General features: G+C 36.9%; 3 protein-coding genes and 1 long non-coding RNA gene across 4 annotated transcripts; 2 read left to right on the forward strand and 2 right to left on the reverse strand.

Annotated features, from left to right (window-relative positions):
- The first annotated feature begins 5,473 nt into the window (after window positions 1–5,473).
- On the forward strand, window positions 5,474–5,788 carry LOC110939592. Its single transcript, XR_002592333.2, has 3 exons — window positions 5,474–5,526; window positions 5,618–5,659; window positions 5,733–5,788. It is a non-coding gene; the product is annotated as an uncharacterized LOC110939592 (long non-coding RNA).
- Window positions 5,789–5,907: 119 nt separating this feature from the next.
- LOC118491356 lies at window positions 5,908–7,267 on the forward strand. The gene is made up of 4 exons (XM_035989060.1): window positions 5,908–5,923; window positions 6,054–6,838; window positions 6,927–7,126; window positions 7,174–7,267. Exons 1-4 carry the CDS (start codon window positions 5,908–5,910, stop codon window positions 7,265–7,267), a joined length of 1,095 nt encoding a protein of 364 aa, XP_035844953.1.
- Window positions 7,268–13,624: 6,357 nt separating this feature from the next.
- LOC110930720 (protein FAR1-RELATED SEQUENCE 1-like) lies at window positions 13,625–14,578 on the reverse strand. Its single transcript, XM_022174080.1, has 2 exons — window positions 14,375–14,578; window positions 13,625–14,281 (listed from the first exon to the last, which is right to left on the reverse strand). Exons 1-2 carry the CDS (start codon window positions 14,576–14,578, stop codon window positions 13,625–13,627), a joined length of 861 nt encoding a protein of 286 aa, XP_022029772.1.
- A 39-nt stretch (window positions 14,579–14,617) lies between these two features.
- On the reverse strand, window positions 14,618–16,525 carry LOC110930727 (protein FAR1-RELATED SEQUENCE 5-like). Its single transcript, XM_022174093.2, has 5 exons — window positions 16,510–16,525; window positions 16,326–16,424; window positions 15,426–16,215; window positions 15,060–15,318; window positions 14,618–14,947 (listed from the first exon to the last, which is right to left on the reverse strand). Exons 1-5 carry the CDS (start codon window positions 16,523–16,525, stop codon window positions 14,618–14,620), a joined length of 1,494 nt encoding a protein of 497 aa, XP_022029785.2.
- Window positions 16,526–20,330: the final 3,805 nt, after the last annotated feature.

A 20,330-nucleotide genomic window follows, 5' to 3' on the forward strand; every position in this document is an offset into this window, starting at 1 on the left:
ATTGTTAACTTACCCTTTGGTGGTTTGTTAATACAAGAAACGAGATAGTCGAGTTCCAATACTCGTTGGTTTAAAAGACCTCATTCTATCCGATCTTCCGATTTAGGTGTCGATTTATTTACTAGTGATTCAATTATTAGGTGCTGCTTGAGTTTCCTTGGTTTGATTGAGCTTGTTGAGTTCTTTAGATTGAGGATACTTTGCACTTCAATGTGAGTACATAGTTCCCCTATTTTACTGTTTTCAATTGTTTTGGGGTGATTCATATGTATTAAACGATTTCGAGGTTTAAACGATGGTTTCAAAAATGATTTAAATGGTTTATATTAAACTAATAATGATTTTGATAATGTGAACGAACTTGTTGGTTGTAGTTACACAACGAATGACATTCATTAATTTTGGCCGAACCGACCAGTATTAGGTTATGGTACCATATGATCTGACAAATCCCGTCATCAGACTACACCCATGGTTATGTGTGGGGGTTATGTAGGTAACGACCGAATCTGATGATTGTTAACTTACCCTTTGGTGGTTTGTTAATACGAGAAACGAGATAGTCGAGTCACGAAGGTTTGAATGTTATTAGCAAGACGATCATAAGTAGTTTCACAATTAAAACGAATACGATTTTGGGACGAGTTAAACGATTTGAGACGACTTAAACGACATAAACGATTTGGTTAAACGATTGGTTTTGGGTAGTGAATAGATAATGGGACGGGTGCAGCATGATAAAAGCATGGTAGATACGCCGCTGGTACATCTTATATATAAGTGCTTTTATCATATTGCATTACGTGTCATTATTTAGTTCACTTGGGAAACGATTTCGAAACGATGTCACACAACGAGGTTTTCGAAATGATATAAACCATACGTGTTTTATTAACGAGTTTTTACGAGATGTTATACGATTTGGTTTACTAAAACAAATGTTTTTGGGTTAAGAATCATGGCTACGAGATATTATAAACTATAACCAATTTGATTTGAGTTGGTTAATTATGTTGCAATACACTTTTCAAAACGAGGTTTGTACTTTTGACTCTTGTAGTCTAATGAGATACTGCAACATATAAAGGAGCCATGAATCCGATACTCTTATAAAACCTATGTGCTCGCCAGCATTTCTTTGCTGACTTTATTTTTACATATGTTCCAGGTGGTATTGCATGATGTTGATTGCTAGGAAGCGTGTTCACTTAGGACCTGGACGAGGCCTTAGTGACATAAAAACAATAATAGACGATATGTAATTTGTTTGTTTGGTTTTAAGACAATGTAATTTACTTAATAATTCAATAAAACGAAACATTTAATTACCATGGTTGTGGAACAATAATTCTGCTGCAACACTCCCCGACGTTTCCGCCGCGGTTTCGTTGTTTTAACGCGGTTGGGGTGTGACAGCTAGCAGGTTGAGTCGGGTCGAGGTGGTCGTGGCTAGGTTTGAGCCGGAGGTGAGGAGGTGGTGATTGTCAATAGTTTATTCCAGGTTATATAAATTTATTTCATTTACCAAACTTTCTATAATAAATCTTAATCAATTAACGATTGCATACATATTTTTTTATGTATTAGATAATTAAAAATGCTTTTGATTATTTTGTTGTATCATTGTAATTTTAGTTACATTCATTCTTAATATTAATCAAACCATTTTTTATATTTATGAGATTTTTTTTTTACTTTAATTTTGAAATTGTGTTCTCTTTTATATAAAGTTTTTTCTATATAACTAACTTGTAAATGTAATTTTGTTATAACTATCTTAATTTTTAGTTTCCTTTTTTGAGTCGTCATTCCTAAAACACTTAATAACTACAATGACCGTTTAAAATATAATCTATAATTATAACTAATATAAAATTATAACTAACTTCTAAATACTATAATATATATTTTACGCATTCAAATTATAAAATAATTAAAGTTTTTATTTATTTTCAAGGATGGTAATAGTTTAAATTGCTTTTTTTTTAAATAAATCAATATAATAATTATTACCTTTTATGTATTGGTATTATTATTATTTTTTTAATGAAATTTTTAATTATAACTGAAAATCGTTTCCATATTTAAATTTTTTGTATAGTTTATAAATAAACAACAATTTGTTGTTTAGCAAAAGATTATTAATAAAAGTCAAATAAAATCACTATGAAAGATTGGTTTATACTTAAAAGAATTGATTTTTGCTCATATTATATGTGACACTATTAAGAATAAAAAGAAGACACAAAATCAAGTTACTAATATTAGATAAAGATGAAAAATCTTACAAATAAAACGACAGATGTGGGGTACAAAGAAATATTTAAAGATTTATAGATTGCTTATATGTTTGTTACTTATATATATATATATAAAATGAATTATACTATATATATTATATAAAAGTAAAATATATTAAATAAAACGATGTGTGATTTTTTTGTATTTATTTATTAATGAGAAGCCACTTCATGTTAAATGGTAGGAAATGTTAAAATATGTTAATAATCGTAACTTGGGAACCAGTTGTAAGTATAATAACATATACATGTATGTATAATTTATTAATTCAATAGATTTATAAAAAATGCATTTATGTATAATTTATACTACCCGTGTAGTACACTACTACGGGATCTTAAACTAGTAATAATAAGAGACAAGACACATGAAAATGTAATTAACGGTTTTAGGGGCTGCTTGGTAGCCTCTGAATGGTTATTAAGAGGCTATCTCTTAATGAAACCATTAAGAATTTTACCAATGAGAAGGTAGAAGAATGTGACATGTGATGATTTACAGTGGCGAAGCTTGACCCGAATAACGGGGGGTCGAAAACGTATATACCAAAAAAATTCTATAGAACCGGGGGGTCAAAAACGTATATACCCAAAAATTTATATACGAAAACTACAAATATAACACTACTGAACGAAAAGTTCGAGGGGTCGGGCGCCACCCGGACACCTTCTAAGCTACGCCCATGATGATTTACCATTCAGAGGTTACCTCTTAACCATTCAGACTTGAAGTTACCTCTTATTCATTTAGAGATTTTAAATCATTAGGAGGTAGCATCTGAATGGTCATTAAAAGGCTACCAAACAGCCCCTTACTCTATGATCCAACTGGCAAAATGTTAGATCGGGTTGAACCGGATTTTACGGGCTAGACCAGACCAACCCGGTTGTGCACAAGTTGGGTTGAAGTTGGTTCTAGAAATTTCATAATTCATCAGTTCATGAATGATAAATTAATTAAACATTCTTTTAATGACGTGAATAGTTTGTTTAAAGTCAAATGTATAGTCACTATCAACCTACATGTCATTATAAGACCATGTGTAGTGGTAACTTGTTATAATGCCCCCACCATAGGGCATTATCCGACACGTGACAATCCAGTCAGCATGGGGCATTATAGCATAAAGTGGTGTAGTGGGGATAATGCCCAAATAATGCCCCTTTCAATAATTAAAAAAAAAAAAAAAAGAAAAAGCAACTGCCAACAACTATTGGATAGTCAAACTTAGGAAAAAGCAAACATTGGATAGTCAAATGTGTAGTGGCGTTTTCCTCATAACGCCAAAACCCAATTTTTGAAATTTTTTTTAAAGATAACGCCTACTGTAATGGTTCTTAGGGCGTTTTTTTTGAAATTTTTTTAAAGAAAACACCCCACTACACATGGTCTAAGTGTGCTTTATATATAATTTAACTGGCTGCACAATGATAATAAACACATGTATAATGTATTTTTTTTATAGTTTTAGTTTTCGTTTCTATACGTGTTCAAGTATACTTTTTATATCTTTTAGTTATTTGTTAAATCATCTCGGTTCTTGAGAGTGTTCCAACAGACATGTTCATCAGTGGATTAGTAGAGCAACCGATTTATCTATGGTTTTATTTTGAAAATAATGATTAACGTCATGACTTTGTAAAAATAATATGAACATACAACAATACCACAACCTTTGAACACGGTTTTTTTTAGGAGGTTAAACTCATAAATCTATGACTATACAAATCTCGCTGCATCATGTACAAATCTATTTACGAGGGTTAAGTTATTCTACAAATACTCATAATTGTAAGAAGTGTAAGAAAGATTTATAAAGTGACAAGGGTCTAATAACCTATAACCTAAACCTACTACGCCACCACCCAAAACCTGAACAACCCCCCCCCCTCCTCGGCAAAAAAAATAAATAAATAAATAATTAGGAGCCTTTGTACCCTTCTTACAATTAAGAACCTTTGTATTTGATCCTAATCCCTATTTACGAATAGCTAACCATATTGCTAAATGTTCTAGGGGCTGTTTGTTTACCTCTTAATGAGGCTCTTAATGATTCAGACCTCTTACTGGTCCAGCACTTAATGGTTCAGACTGTTTGTTTCGTGAGCAGATGTCTGAATGGTTCAGACATTTGTCTCTGAATGGTTAAGTTTTATACAAAGTCTGAATGGTTAAGACATTTAATCTGAATTGGTCAGACATTTGACTCTGAAGGGTTAAACATTATAATGTATTTTAATGGTTCAGACCTCTTAATAGTTCAGCACTTAACCATTCAGAAGTTGCCAAACAGCCCTTAGTAGCCTGCCAAAACGAAGCATATATATATATATATATATATATAGGGCTTGGTTATATAAGAAACCCTATCTTTTTAAGAAAACTATGGAAACCCATTGTGAACCATTGATTAGCTTACATCAAACTTGATCAAAGGCCATGATTATTTTGGTATGAATAAAAATAAAAAGAAATAAAAAGGACTGCCATTTTGTACCATCCAAGGGCATTTTCGGAAGTGAACATACACATTGGGAAACAGAAACCACTGCCATGCAGTAGCCGTCTAATCAAAGAAGTGTAAACAAAATTCAAAAATTTATCTTCTTTTCCATTATACTCATTTCTCCCCTCCTGTTCATGTTTCTCTCTCGTCCCTAACCCTAACACAATTCAAAAGTTTTTCTTCTTTACCATTAAAAAGAAACATTGAAAAGCTACTCCCCAAACCCTAACACAGAAGCCGATAGTGTCCAGCTTGGAGAATGAGGAAGTCGTTCATAATCTTGTCGTCGTCGTTGAAGCTGAAACGATTAAGGAAGATTCAGACTTCAAGTAAAAGGTTAGTTTGTTGTTATCCGTCATGTAAAAGGTGGTTTTCTTCAACGGATTATTGGAAAATGGCACCTGAGTTAGTTTTCTTTTATATATGTAGGACTTCGAAACACAGGTTAGGGCAAAAAAGGTCTGAGAGCCCTAGCGTTGTGATTTTATCCGACGAACCCAAGCCCGGACCTTCCAAACAACAATCTGACTTTGGTCCGACCCAACGGGAGTTAGGTTAGAATTTTTATGTTTCTGAACACTTAACATAGTTCAAGGTGATCTGTATATTGATAGTGTGTTGGATAAGAAATTAGGCGTAACTGAATTTTGTTGGATGCCTTGCAGTGTATGATGATACCGATAGTGTGTCAGTAAGCCATGGGAAAAGACGGAAAACAGGTAACGGTTAAGCAGTAATATTGTTTATAATTTGTATAAAGTATTGTTGGGCTAATCGTTTTCCTTACGAATGTATCGGTGCTAAATGAAGGTTGTGTGGAAAGCAAACGGGGACATAACAAAAAGCACAGTGGTAAGTTCCTTTTGTTGCAATAGAGGCTAATTGCGTATCCAGATAAATCTGAGTAACATGTTTGAAACTGTAGGGAAGAAAAGCATTGTCGGGGATATTTCTGGGTGTGGAAATAAAAGAAAACGTGGTTAGTTAAATACTGTTGGCTTTGTTTAACATGTGTTAATTGGGCATGACCTTGAAAATTCACTAACATGTGATAATCAGCAGGTGAAAGAAACAGCGCCGATGATAATTATGGCAATGTAATGCGAAAAAACCGTGGTTAGTTATTTTTTAAGCCCTTCAAAAATTTGGATGTTACGAATGAAAAATTCTTACATGTTGTCATCGGTGGTTGTAAAGTAGACTAATTGTTTGGGATGTTGTTGTTTCGTATAAAATGTTATTTCAGTAAGTAGGGCAGAAGTGACGGCTACATCGAAGGGCGGAGCGTTAAGGACCAAAAAGAAGAAGGGTTCGGATGACAATGGGAAAGGTAAAGCAGGGAAACCAAAGGTAGTTGGTAACAAACCGGAAAAGGTTCAGAAAGCCCGTAAGCGAGCAAAAAAGGATGAATTTCCAGGCATAAGGACAAGATCTGCACCATTGCAGTTTTATAAGTGTGTACGGGCATTGACAGAACAACAACGTGACACAGTCAGGGAAATGGGCTTTGGACGTTTGCTAACTTTCAGCGTTGATGGTTTGCCGGCTAAGTTAGGTTATTTTGTTGTGGACAATTTTAATCCAGATAAGATGGTGATATGTACGCCTGCCGGTGATATCAAGGTGAACAGGAAAGTGATTCATAAGTTATTAGGGATTCCGACTGGTGGACAAAAGTTTAGTTCGATTGGTAAGCTGCCGATGCTGACTGATGCCATTGCGGATTGGAGGGCGAGATACCCGGGGGCAATGGTGCCTCCAACAAAGATGGTGAAAATGATAGATGAGTCCGATGGCGAAGACAGTTTTGATTTCAGGATGGATTTTGTAATGTGTTTTGTGGCAGTGCTGGTTGATTGTCATAAACAAAGTTGTTTACGGGAAGAAATCTTGGAGTATCTGGATGAAGAAATGGACTTTGCAACAATAGACTGGTGTGACCTTGTTGTAGAAAAGCTGAGAACTTGCAAGGATACCTGGAATCGGCTTGACCCACAAAGTTTCTTCGTCGGTCCTCTAGCGATTCTGATGGTAAGTGTACTTTTAATTATTTTAGATAATTAACATGTGTTAGAATAGTTGATTATTTCCGGGCTGAACGGATCGTTGTTTCTTGTAGTTGTTGTACGTTGATAGCATTGAGTGCACGGGGATGGAGGTAGACAGTGCGGTGTGTCCTTTAGCTTTTTGGAACTTGAAAAGATTGAGAGAGAGAGAAAGGCTTGAAATCCTTGCTGGTGGGTTTGGAACAGGACGGTTTAAAGGATTAACACGTCCCAGAAACTATAACATGGAACACTGGGCAACTAAAGAGGTAAAGTTAGATGCTCTAACATGTGTTTTTTGCAATTAGTATATGTTCATAGTATGAAAAATGTTGAAAAACTATTCTCAACAGGAGAGGTTGACGATAGTACGACAGTTAATATACGTGACAAAGAAGAACAAAGTCAACATTGAGGGTATGTTAGAATCGCTATTGGTGGAGAGCCATGAAGACGAAGAAGTACAAGAGTTGAAGGCAACGTTTGAAAGTATGTTTGAGAAGAAAGTTAGTGAAAGGGAGGATCACGATGACGCGGTAGATTTAGCGTCACACAAGATCAATTCGGTCTTGGGAGATTTGAGAAATGATGAAAGGTTTCACATCAACGAAGGAGAGAACGCTGGTTAGTAACTGTTATTGTTTGTGTTATTTAGTTAAATATTTTGTAATCCATTGATCGTTGTGCAAACGATTTCGTAGGGGATGGCATGGACGACGATTTTTCGGATGGGTCACCAATAGCGAGCTTGTACAGGAAGTCGCTTATCCGGCAAAACAAAAAAATCAGTAAAAGTAGATTGAAAGCAGTAGGATCTTCAGCAATAGACTTTGATGCCCAAGAAGGTGTGCTGACGATGTTTATGAAATGAACACGGAACCACGTGTTAAATGTTATACCTGTTGTGTTGGTTATCATTCTTAATTTGGTCACTGTAACACATTTTGACGGTGTGGCAACCTGTATTGATTGACATTTTTTTTTGGGTTTGCAGCTGATGTTGCGGGCCAATCATTCGTAGATGATGGTGGAGAAGACTATGCTGAAAAGATGGAAGATGGTGGAAAGTCGGGTGAGGTGCGGAGATCTGCAAGACTTGAGAAGTTAAAGCATGTTAGTGAGACAGAAGAAGGGTTTGTGACCCCAAAAAGAAGAAAGACAACTATGAAGTTTGGTGGACAAGGCACGGATGGTGGCAAAGAAAAAGGTAAATTGTTACATGTATTACCATTTTAAGAGTACGTTTATAGCGCAAAAAGAGTTTATGTACCTTTACTATATGTTATGGAATGAAATGTTTACTCTAACACACGTTAAGGTGATAATTATCGTATAGTATAACCTTCCTTTGTGGTTGCAGCAGATGGTGCGGGGGGATCATGCGTATTTGCTGATGGAACTAAGTGTACCGGAGCGCTGGAAGAAGGAGGTATGTCGTCGCGGGTAAGGAGATCTCCCCGTCTGAATAAGTTAAAGGATGCTCCCGAAACGAAAGCAAGCTTTGTGACCCCGAATTGCCCGAAGACGAAAATAAAGATTGATCGGGAAAAAACGGATGATGGCAACGAATCAGGTAAACTGTAACATGTGTTACCAGTTTCATCATACTTTTAGATTTAGAATTAAAACGCGTAGTTTGTTGCTCGTTAAAATTTAGTACCCTCTAATATGCGTACGTGTCTGAAACCCATTTAATATTCATGTGATGTTATAGGGTTGAACAAGACTAAGAAGCAACTGGAAGAGAGAGAACTGGGGTTTAGTGAACTTGGGCAAAAAACAAATGAAGTCGTCGAAGGTGATAAGAGTGTTCATGATGCTGGTAATTCAAGTGGAGGTGACTGTAGTGTTGGTGGGGCCGAAGAAAATAAAGGAGCAGGAGGCGTGGATAAAAGTGATGCTGAAGAAGTGCATAAGCCGCTGGGTTTAATGCGTGCAATACTGCGTATTAAAGCAGCAGAAGTGCATGGTGCACGTGGTAGTTCCCGTACCCCTTTAATAATGCCTGACTTTAAAAGTGTGCTTTGTTACTTTATTTGATTTAACATAGGGCATCTTGTTTGGACAGATTACCGTGGTTCGGACATGCAGTTTGTTAGTAAAGATGAACATAGAGTGGATACAGACAATAAAGTGACTGCGAATGACAATGATGAACAGAACACCGATCTGGAAGCGAATGACGCCAAAAAGGATGAGATTTACGAAGGAAGGTTTGTTTGTGATCAAGAGGTGGCCAAAATGGTCGAGATGGAGGTTAAGGATAGCAAACAGGTTGAATGGAATGAGAAGGAAGGTAATCTTCGGAAACCGTTTTAGTTGTTTAGCCATGCTTAGCCATGCCTTATTTATTCGAAAAATGTTTATGCAAGTACAGATCGTAAGATTGAGAATGAAGTTAGGGCTGCATCTGATGGAAGAAAAGAAGAGAGTGGTGGCGTCGTGTTTTCATCTGTGGAAGGTGCTGTTAATGATAAGGATGAACATGGGGTTCTGGATGGCGAAGGCAAGGGGGCTGTTGATGAGTGTGACCGTGTTTTTAACGGTAATTATATATGCAGCTTCTGGTACTAAGTTGTGCATGAGATGTAACAGCATTGTTTTATGCAGCTGCAGAAGGTAAGATTGAGCATGATGGGATGTATGCTACTATTGTAAATATGCAAGGGTGCAGTAGCGCGGGGGTAGACTTAGTTTCGAGCGACGGTTTCGAGAAGGCCCAGGTTGTCGATGGAAAAGGGAAAGCGGCTGAAGAGGTCCCTCCTGCGGAGAAGAACGGTAAGGACTTTCATGCTCTAACATGTGTTAACTGGTTTCCTACATGTATCATTTAGTGAGTTAACATGTGTTAATCATACACACAGTGTGTGAAGGCGATACCCTTTTTGATGAACGGAATTTAGATGGCCCGAATTGGAGTCTTGGGATGACACAAATTGGGGGTCAATTCGACGTGTCACAGGAAATTGGTACGATATAGCATTAAACAAACTTAGTATTGATGGGTTAGTTCGAGTCATATATAATATACTTATTTGCATTAAACGTGCAGGTTGCACAAGTGGGAAGATGGATGACATTCCTCGGACAGAAACCGAGCGTTCCGGTGAGCTGAAACACATTCATTTACCGCATCAAGTGTGTTGTAATCTTTAATGCGTTACGTGAGCTATTTATTTTATATGTGTTAGGTGATATGGAGGCTACCACAGACTTGAGTATGGTTATAATGGTAGACCCAGTTAGCTCCTATGACCCGGCCATTGCAATCCACAAAGGTCAAACTGGTCTGGAATTTTGTGGGGGTGATATGTATGAGGTGGAGGACAATATTCCGCTTGCAAACCGTGTGCGTATGTTGGCTGAGTTGGGGGCACAAAAAAGGAAGCTCCCTTTCAGAGAGAAAGTGGCAGCGGAACCAAACAGATCACCTTACTATATAAGGACTGTTGACATGGGCCAGCCAATAACTAAGAAGGAGACAAATTTGTGGGAGTACATATACGCTGATGAAAGCCCATTGCACCTTTTAAGTGGGTATTCTCGTAGGAAGCGGGCAATGGAGGCAAACGTGTAAGTAGAACTGCAACGTGGTTTATTGTTTTATAGTAATAGGGTAAACCATCAACCAAGTTCCACACTAGATAATTGGTTATATTTTGTTTTTTTCCGCAGGAGGGAACAGGGTTCGTCGTCGGTGGTTGATGTAGATAGTCCGATACACATGGCTGTGTAAGTAGGGGGGTCACCGTACGAAATTTTAGTAAAACAATAAATTACATATGTTAACGTATGCAATTTAATTTATAATTTGTACATCTGACACCAGGGAGTTGCTGTTTAGAAGCCCTACCCATGTACAAGCGTCTCGGTCTATGTTCAAGAGTTTAAACGTTGGCAATGAGGTCTCAGATGGTATTATTGACTGTTGGGCGGAGGTGCTAAACTTCCAAGAGAAAAGAAAATCACGGGAGGCTTATAGTAGGCAATTCTTTGGTACTAAAGTTGTGGTGAGTGTCATGTATATAGAGATTACAGTGTGGCGACTTTTTGACCTTATTAATTTCTCTGTTATGCTTAAAGTTTCCGTGGATGCTCACATCTGAGGAAGGCGGAGTAGAGGCGCGGATGCACAAGTTTCGGCTTGGGATAAAAGGTGCGGTTAACAGCGGTGAAAACGTTCCTGATTTTCGAAATCAAGACATTGTTTTCTTCCCTATATTGGAGCACAAACACTTTTACTTGCTAGTGTTTGAGTTACGCGACCCCGGGATTTATGTCATTGATAATGACAAAGCCCGACAAGGTCAGTTGATAGAAGATAGTGTCTACTACCTACACAAGGACACAGCGTATAAGATCGTAAGTTACTAAACTGACAATTGTTGAACAAATAAGTGTGATAATATTGAGGATCTGCTTTTTTTTTTTTTACCATGGCTTGTGTATGCGTATGCAGAAAGATATGTTTGTGCAATATCTGCGGGAGGTTGGGAATCCGCGAGCCGATGACGTAGAGTACTGCAACATCCAGCGTATGCCGGTTCCTTGGGCGACCACCGCAAACACAACTGATTGTGGGGTCTTCTTGATGCGGCACATGGAGTGCTATATGGGGAAAAACAAAAGTTTTAACTGTGGGTTCAGCACGAGTGGGGCGAGGAAGATGGCGGAGGTGAGAAAGTTGAGAAAGAGGTATGCGGCGCACATATTATGTTCGGAGGTGAATGTGTTGCTGCCCAAAATCAAGGAGGATTGCCGAATAGAGTAACATGTGTTAGGGGGGTGAAACGGAAGTTACTGTAGAACCATTGTGCATTAATTGCGCCAGCTATGTTTTTGGAAACATGTAATGTACTTTGATGGATTTGGGGATGTTGCTTTGAAGTTATTGCGGGGTAGGTGTTTTGTTGGGTATGGCATCGTCACGATGTCTTTTTGGGGATAGACTATCTATATTCAATCTGATGTTTAGTAACTTGGTAATTCTAAACTCTAAAGAATATTGATGTGTTGTTAAATGTCTTAGAATATTATTAATCTAGTTTATTGACGTAGTTTATAATATTTTATTAGAAATTGTTTGAATTTATATAAAGGTACGTGTAACATTATAGAAAAAGAGAAAATGCTGCTTCCAAGGGGAACAGTCTTTCTAAAAAGGTAGTACGAATATTGGAAATTGGGGAAAGTTGGTGGCAGAATACTACAAGCATAGGGGTTGGTGTCTATAAAACAACTTTATTGGGAAAAGGAACAATTGCTTTTTATCACCTTTTGGTCACATCAAAGTCAAGTCACAAAGACCTATATTAAATGTAGTCAGGGAACACCTCTATAAGTATTGTAGTGAAGAACCAAATTCATATTCTGTAATACTTCACCACTTCAGTTAACCATAAACTGGTAGAGGTCCCAAAGTCTTTTAATGTGATGGACCCGTGTGAAGGTAAGGTTACGGCTAGCCAACCAGGCATGGAGAAGCGGAAGCAAAAGGGGAAGGAAGCATGTGAGGGCCGGTACGGGGAGGTTAACGAAAGAAAAGGGTGTCACCAGAATGGAGAAGACGGGAAAACTGTAGTAGCTTCTGGTGAAGATGCTTCAGAAAGCGGAACCAAAAATGTAACTGATGTAGCTGGTGTATCGCAAGAACCGTCACGCCGAAGGGAGCACGTTGTTCCAGAAGATGAAAAGTTGAAGGGGCTACCAGATGAGTTGGTTAGGTTGCTAACGGATCCAGACCATGAAATGTGTGGTTGCCCGTTGTGTCCATACTCACCCGAAACAATCCAGTCCTGGTGTTACCATGACCCATGGGAGAGTGAGCGCATCCCCTCTCCTCTGTACTTTCATGATGAGGAATTTCCCACACCATGATGAAAAGCTTGTTACAGATGGAGGATAACAATGGGTAGTTAGTATGTTGAAAATGGTTGAAGATGTGTTAACCTGATGACCCTATGTTGTAACAAAACGACATACGAATGTCGTCTTGTTGGTATTTTATTATGTTTTTTTTTTCTTTTTTTGTAACCTACTAGTAGAATGTTTGTTTAAGTTGCTTAGAGGTGAAGTCTACTTCTATAACCTGACGTGGTTTAATATATATGCTGTTTTTATGTGGTTAACACATATTGTTTTGATACTTTCAAGTTTAAAGACCCAAGCATTATGGGGACTAACATGTGTTAACCAGCTGTTTTTATAACACTGTAAAGTTGTCTAGAGGTGAAGTATACTTATATAACCTGACTTGACTTGGTTTAATATATATGCTGTTTTTGTGTGGTTAACACAGCTTGTTTTGATCCTTTCAAGTTAAAATGCCCAAGCATTATGGGGAGTAACATGTGTTAAGCAGTTGTTTTTATGCCAGATTGTGTGGTTAACAAAGATTGTTTTGATCCTTTCAAGTTAAAAAGACCAAAGCATTATGGGGAATAACATGTGTTAAGCAGTTGTTTTTATGCCATAGTAAAAAAATAAAACACAGAAAAACAAATATCAAAATGCAGATAATATTAAGATAAACCCGTTAATAGACCACAGCGGTCCCCGAAGATCTTCGGTCCTACAAACACAAAAGTGGCCAAAGCCATAGAGTTTCTTACAATCCTATTTATGGTTATTGGGATGAAAATAGTTCCACCTTCTTACACACGTAACAGAGAATAGCAGGATGATGTCAAAAGACTGTTACATGTGTGTAAGAAGGCCAAAATGAAGAGAGTCTCCCATTACATAGTACTACATAAAGATTTTAATCAGAGGATCAGTCGCCAGTGGCGGTCTGCCTTTGTTGTTCAGCAGCTGCCTTTGCTGCTTTCATTGCAGCCACCTTAAGGCAGTTGCGTGAGTCGTGGTCGTCGACATACAGACCACAACGCTTGCATAAACGAAGCTGCTTTGGACGTTTTGGTGGTTTTGCTTTGGCCTTCTCACCGGGCCCAGAAATGCGAGTATGAGTACCACATCCTTTATTGCGTGCAACTTCTGGATTAGCAACTTCGACTGGAATGTTGATTGGCTGTCCAACTATTTCTTCCATTTGACACTCATTTGATTCATTTTCAGTTGTTGACAAAGGTTGCTTGGAAAGAACATTGATCTTGAAATCCCTGAGTTGGTCAACTAATTTTGCCAACGCATCCTCATCGGTTCTGGCAACATCAACGCATTCAGTAACGAGGTCGAGGGTTTCATTCCGCATAACGGACGGTGCATGTGGGTTGACTCCGTATCGACTGGAAATTGAAAAAACATGTTTGGGGAGGGCATCTCGACGCCACCTATCGTTTATGTATTGTGGTGGAATCCTTTCAACATTTTTCAAGCGATAGACGCAAAAGACATGGCGACACAGATATCCGATACGTGTGAAATTCCTGCATGAGCAACTGGCCGATTGATCCACAGTGTTATACGTAACCTGTTTTGAACATAGACAGCAAAAAAGAAAAGCCCTTTAGATGTAACATATGATAGAGGATGGGTAATAATGAAATTGCCTAACATGTGTTACCTGATAGACGTTTGTGATGTTGTTCCTTTTATCCAAATGAGTGACGTCTATCAGAAGACTGGAATCGCTGGTCTCGGTTTGGTTTGTGATGTAGCATAAAAACTTCCCTTTAATGATCTCTTTTTGAACTTGCGCGAAAACAGCGTTTGTGTAAATGGCGAACGCGTGCTGTTCTATCGCTAAATCAGTATTGCCAGTGAACATTGTGGATGAGGTTTTGTACTCTGAAACACGTTGACGATATCATTGGCTGTCTACCCTATTTTCAAAGCACATCATAAATTGTACAAGGGTGTATGCGCTTGTTGAGTTAACCTTGAAGGCAGCGTTAGAGCTTTCGCAGCGGGAGGTGGTCTTCATCAAGCAACACATGGGCAGTTCCCTGAAGTAGGCTGGTACCCAGAGATGTTTGATGTTGTACATGTCGTTCAACCAGCTGTGGTCTTGAAGCCCAAATGTTTGTAGGAGGTCATTCCAGCGGGACTCAAACGTTTCAGGTTTGATATAAACATTCCAAACCAACCGGTGAATGCAGGACCCAAGATCAGTGTTATCGAGCACGTCGGCAGAGATCTGAAAAATTTAATAGTTATAACACGAGTTAGATTAAAACAGTTTGAGAAGACATATAAAAATTGTGTTATGTTGAATAACACATGTTAAGGGCTAACAAACTTCTGTATACCTTTGAGGGTAGTTTTTTCATTATATGCCACATGCATAGACGGTGTCGTGATTCGGTAAAGACCATAGGAACAGCTTGTAGCATGGATGGGTCTTGATCACTCAGCACGAGAGTTGGTTGAGTACCGTGTGCCTTCAAGAAAGCCTTAAGCAACCACACGTAAGATTCAATGGACTCGGTTGATATCAAACCCGCTCCAAATGTGACACATTGGAAATGATGATCCACACCCGTGAATGGCACAAAAACCATCTTGTACCTATGAACAAAAAATTGATTTGATGTTAACAATATGTAAAACTTTTTGGGGTTAAGATTGGATACTTGGGGATCAGGCCTAACATATGTTAAAGGGGGGGGACTAACTTGTTTGTGCTGTAAGTTGCGTCAAACGCTAGGACATCGCCAAAAGCTTTGTAGTTTAGCTTTGAAATCTCATCAGCCCAGAATACAGAGGACAACTTTCCATTTGATACAGTGTAATCAAAAAAGAAGTTGGGTAGGTTGTCAAAACGCTCACGCAGGCGTTCAAGGAAAACTTGTGCGTCGCGTTCACCAATAAAAATTCGCAACTGGTGGCTAAAGTTTTTAAAATCGACCGGCGTCCCATTGACATTGTGATGCCCTCCTTTTAAAGCTACAAGACATCTATAAGCTCTCATTGGTCCGATGCGGTTTAGACTCATGTTGTGAATGAATTGTTTCGTGGAGAATGACAGTTTCCGTGATATCTTGCTAAGATCACGGTTGTAACTCTCAACAAGTTCATGATTATGAATATCATTGAAACTCAGAACTGTGTATGAATCGTTCGAGATCGAGACTAGTATGCTTGCCTTACAGTCACACCATGTGAAGGTGGTCCTCCGGTGCTTAACAGAAGATTCATCTAGGGTGTCAAAAGTCCTCTTTGGTTGTGGTTTTCCATATTTTGAGCATCGGAGATACTTGTGTGTGGGAATTCCATTCCAGACTTTAGTTTGCCCTTTTTTTACAGAAAAACCTGCTTCAAACGCATAAAGTTCATACATGGAAAGAACATCCGCAAAGGTTGGATAAGATTTCCCACACACTGGTATGAACTTATCAGCGACGTTAGGAATCCAGTAACGGGTTCCCTGAGGGGTATCAAAAACAAAGTATGGATTCGAAGGCCCTGTACCATAAAACGAAAAAAGTTAGGAATCTGCTATACATGGCATGACAAAAAAGGTTATAAATCTGTGATATGAGAATAAAGTGGGCTCCCATTGTGCATTGTACAACCGTCTAACTGGCCGCGTGATGATTCAGCAAACATAGAAGGACCATGAGATGATCCAGAAACAGCAACAGTCATGGGCTGCATCTGGGAATCTTGGGATGCTACATGTGAACATTATGGAATATGTTTGAACAATGCCATATCTGGGGAAGAAAAAAACAAAACCAGTGTATAGAAAAAACAAACCTTCTTCAATATCCATAACCTGGTCATCATTAAACGCGTTGTTCATGAAATTGTTGGATACCACAACATCCGGGGATCTAACAGGGGCTTCAGATGACCGAGAACAATCAACATGCATATAAGTGTATACAGAAGCTTCGAATGGAACAAGTGAACATGGCCATGCAGTATAGTTTGGATTATTAGATTAAAAAGTTGTAAAAGACAAAAAAAAAACAGAACTTCTTGAACAGTTAATTGACATATATGGACAAACCTGGAGCATTAAATTCCTCATCATTTTGGAAGTCGCTGCAAAAGAACCGGTTTGGGAAACTACGGACCGGCGACATTAATTTTGAGGTTGGTGGATTTGTCTCCATGGATATTAATGGAGTTACTCGCTAATTTGGAGTAAAAGTGAAATGGGGTTTCTCTGATGAATGATGAAGAAGATATAAAGGAAAATATGAAAAAGAAATATGGGGGAGGGTGAATGGTACGATTTGATGGGCAATTAATGAACATGTCAATTCATATTGGGGATAGTTCTTGGGGGTTAATGTAATTTACTAATATAACCTTGATGTCAAAAGTAATAGAAAGGGATCTGTGCAACGTGGCAAAATGTAAGCCACATATATAGTTTGCTAAGTTTTCTAAAATAATGGGGTTTCTTACTAAGCATTATCCTATATATATATATATATATATATATATATATATATATATATATATATATATATATATAAACTAACCGCACCTTAATAGTCATGAGATCAAATGTTAAAGAGTTATTATTGTTTTCGTCCCTGTGGTTTGTCAAAAATCACTATTTTAGTCCATTAGTTTAAAAATTGCGATTTCAGTCCCTGTGGTTTCAATTTCGTAACCATTTCAGTCCTCGTGGTTTCACTTTCGTAACCATTTCAATCCATTTATTCTGTTAGTACAGGGACTGAAATGGTTACGAGACGGACTGAAATGGTTACGAAAGTGAAACCACAGGGACTGAAATCGCAATTTTTAAACTAATGGACTGAAATAGTGATTTTTGACAAACCACAGGGACGAAAACAGTAATTAACTCAATGTTAATAATATTTAGCAACTAACCGAAAAAATGAAACAATACTAAAAATTAGTAGCATACAACAAAGATTCAATGGATTATTATGAGTTCCATAGATTGAATTTGGAAATGAATTACTGACTTATTAGGTTTTTTAAAAAAAAAAACTAATAAGTTAATAAGTCATTTCCAAAAGCTAGGATTTGGGGCTTTTCCAAATAACTTATTGACGTATTGGCTAAAACGAATTAATAAGTCATTTCCAAACTCAATCTCAAATACCACCACTCTTCTTTTCTTTCGTAACATCAATTTCATCACTCAAGTTACATAAATGGTATGCTTTCTAAATTTGAAGGATCAATCTTCCATAACCTCACATCATGTATATGAATTTGGTTTGAAACCAGAAGATATTGCATGAAATCAACCTTGATTAAATGGCATCCTATTTGCATATTTTCTTATAGTTTAATATGTATACGCTATGTTAGGATAGATATTCTCATTTTATTTTATTTTATTTTATTTTTATATTTATTATCTATCTACTATAATAAAAGAAACCAACTTTTGGACACGTGTCATTCATTGAGAGCATCCTTAAATATATACTTATTTTATATTAACTAAATAAATAAATGATAAATTAATATTAAATCTTATCATACTTTAATAAAATATTATCCTCAAATCTAAATTGTTAATTTAATATATTTTTAAAACAAATACATCTCTTTCCTACTTATCTTATATTAAATATATAAATAATAAATTAATATTAAATGTTATTCATATTTATTAAAAATATATCTTTTTTTATTATTTGGTATACAAAATTATATTTATTCAACTCGTGTAAAACGCGGGGTTTTTAAAAATTTAACTTTTATTATTTACTATACAAATTTACATTTATATAACCCGTGTAATACACGAAGTTTTTAAAGATATAATTTGTATATCATTTGCTATGTAAAATTAGATTTATTCAACACGTGTAATACGCGGGGTTTTCAGGATATAATTGTTTTTATTATTTGGTAGATTTTTCAACCCGACTATACACGAGTTTTTTTAAAGATACGACGTTTTTAGTATTTAATATACAAAATTACATTTATTTAATTTGTGTAATACACATGGTTTTTAAAGATATAACTCATTTTTAAATCTATTCAACACGTGTAATATACGGGGTTTTTAAGGATGTAATTTTTTTTATCATTTGGTAGATTTATTCAACTCGATTATACACGAGTTTTTAAAGATACGGCGTTTTTAGTATTTAGTATACAAAATTACATTTATTTAATCTGTGTAATACACATGGTTTTTAAAGATATAACATTTTTTTTATTATTTGATATATAAAATTACATTTATTTAACCCGTACAATATACGAGCTTCATAAAGATATAACTTTTTATTATCATTATAAAATAACATTTATTCAATCCGTGTGATACACGGGGTTCTAACCTAGTTATTTTTTAGATGAAAGTATACATCCCCTTGTCTTGATCAAACTTTCCACCAATTCCTTGTTTATAGCCTTGTGTTGGTAAATGTCTTTATGACACCATATGTTGCTTTTGTTGAGCCAACTAACATGTTTGGTAATGCAAACACCACGAATTATCCTTTTAACCCTAAGACACACGTGTGAGGTTAGTTTCGGATGGTGTTTGGACACTTTTACCCACATAAAGGGGATTTGTGCAGCTATGGATCATGTTCCTTGTTCTTTGCTGGTGTTTATGACACATACAATCTTTGCCTTGCAAATATGATAGTTTAAATAAGGTATGATATGCTGGCGTTGATTCAACATGGTCGTGGGGCTCACGTGTAAACCCACTCTGCTCGGGGTTATGTCCAATCCTCAATTGCTATGAATCTGTAAACTCTCGTCCCTCGTCAGGTTCGAACCCGAAATTAAAGCCCCAATTCGCCCCTTCACCCCGATGTCCATCGAAAATGATCCAAACGGAAATCGAACCTGCATCTTCACTAGGGAGGGCATACCAATTAACCACTGAACCAAATTCTTAGGACTGATAAAAAATAACCTCCTTCTCTTTCAACATGGTAAACACTTACATCCCGCGAAATGAGGGTGTTTGTTGCTATCGGCCAATCATGCTTCTCTTTGCTTTGGAGGGGCCGCAATAGTAAGTTAGATGATTTACGACAACTCAATTTATACTCCAGAGTACAAAAGACAATAGGTATATGTTCAGTTTTATATTTCCATCAAGAGTTTTATATGATAACCATTGGCAACTTTACTTCTCTGAGGAAAACCACATCAAGTAACACTTATATATTAGGGTTATTGTAATCAAATAACCTCAACTTTCATCAATTGGCTGATAGCATTCTCAACTTTTGATTTGTACTACACCACTCTCAACTTTCAAATTATTGACCGATAGCACCCCTAAACTAACTGAATCGTAAACCAGTTAGTTTTTTTATTGATGCGACACTTGTGTGTTGACGTGACATATGACGTGGAATTTTGTGCTGATGTGGTATCTGATTTGGTTTTTTGATGATTTGGCAACCGACGTGGCATCTGACTTGGCTTTTTTTTATAACATGGCATCTGATGTGGTACTGGTTTGGTGACGTGGCAGCTGATGTCAGCAACTAGGTCAGTGTTGGAAGTGCTATCGATCAATAAGTTAAAAATTAGGAGTAGTGTGATACAAATCAAAAGCTTAGAGTGCTATTAATCAATTAGTGAAAATTAAATTTTTTTAA

Source organism: Helianthus annuus, chromosome 1 (assembly GCF_002127325.2).
Source record: "Helianthus annuus cultivar XRQ/B chromosome 1, HanXRQr2.0-SUNRISE, whole genome shotgun sequence".
Taxonomy (NCBI): Eukaryota; Viridiplantae; Streptophyta; class Magnoliopsida; order Asterales; family Asteraceae; genus Helianthus; species Helianthus annuus.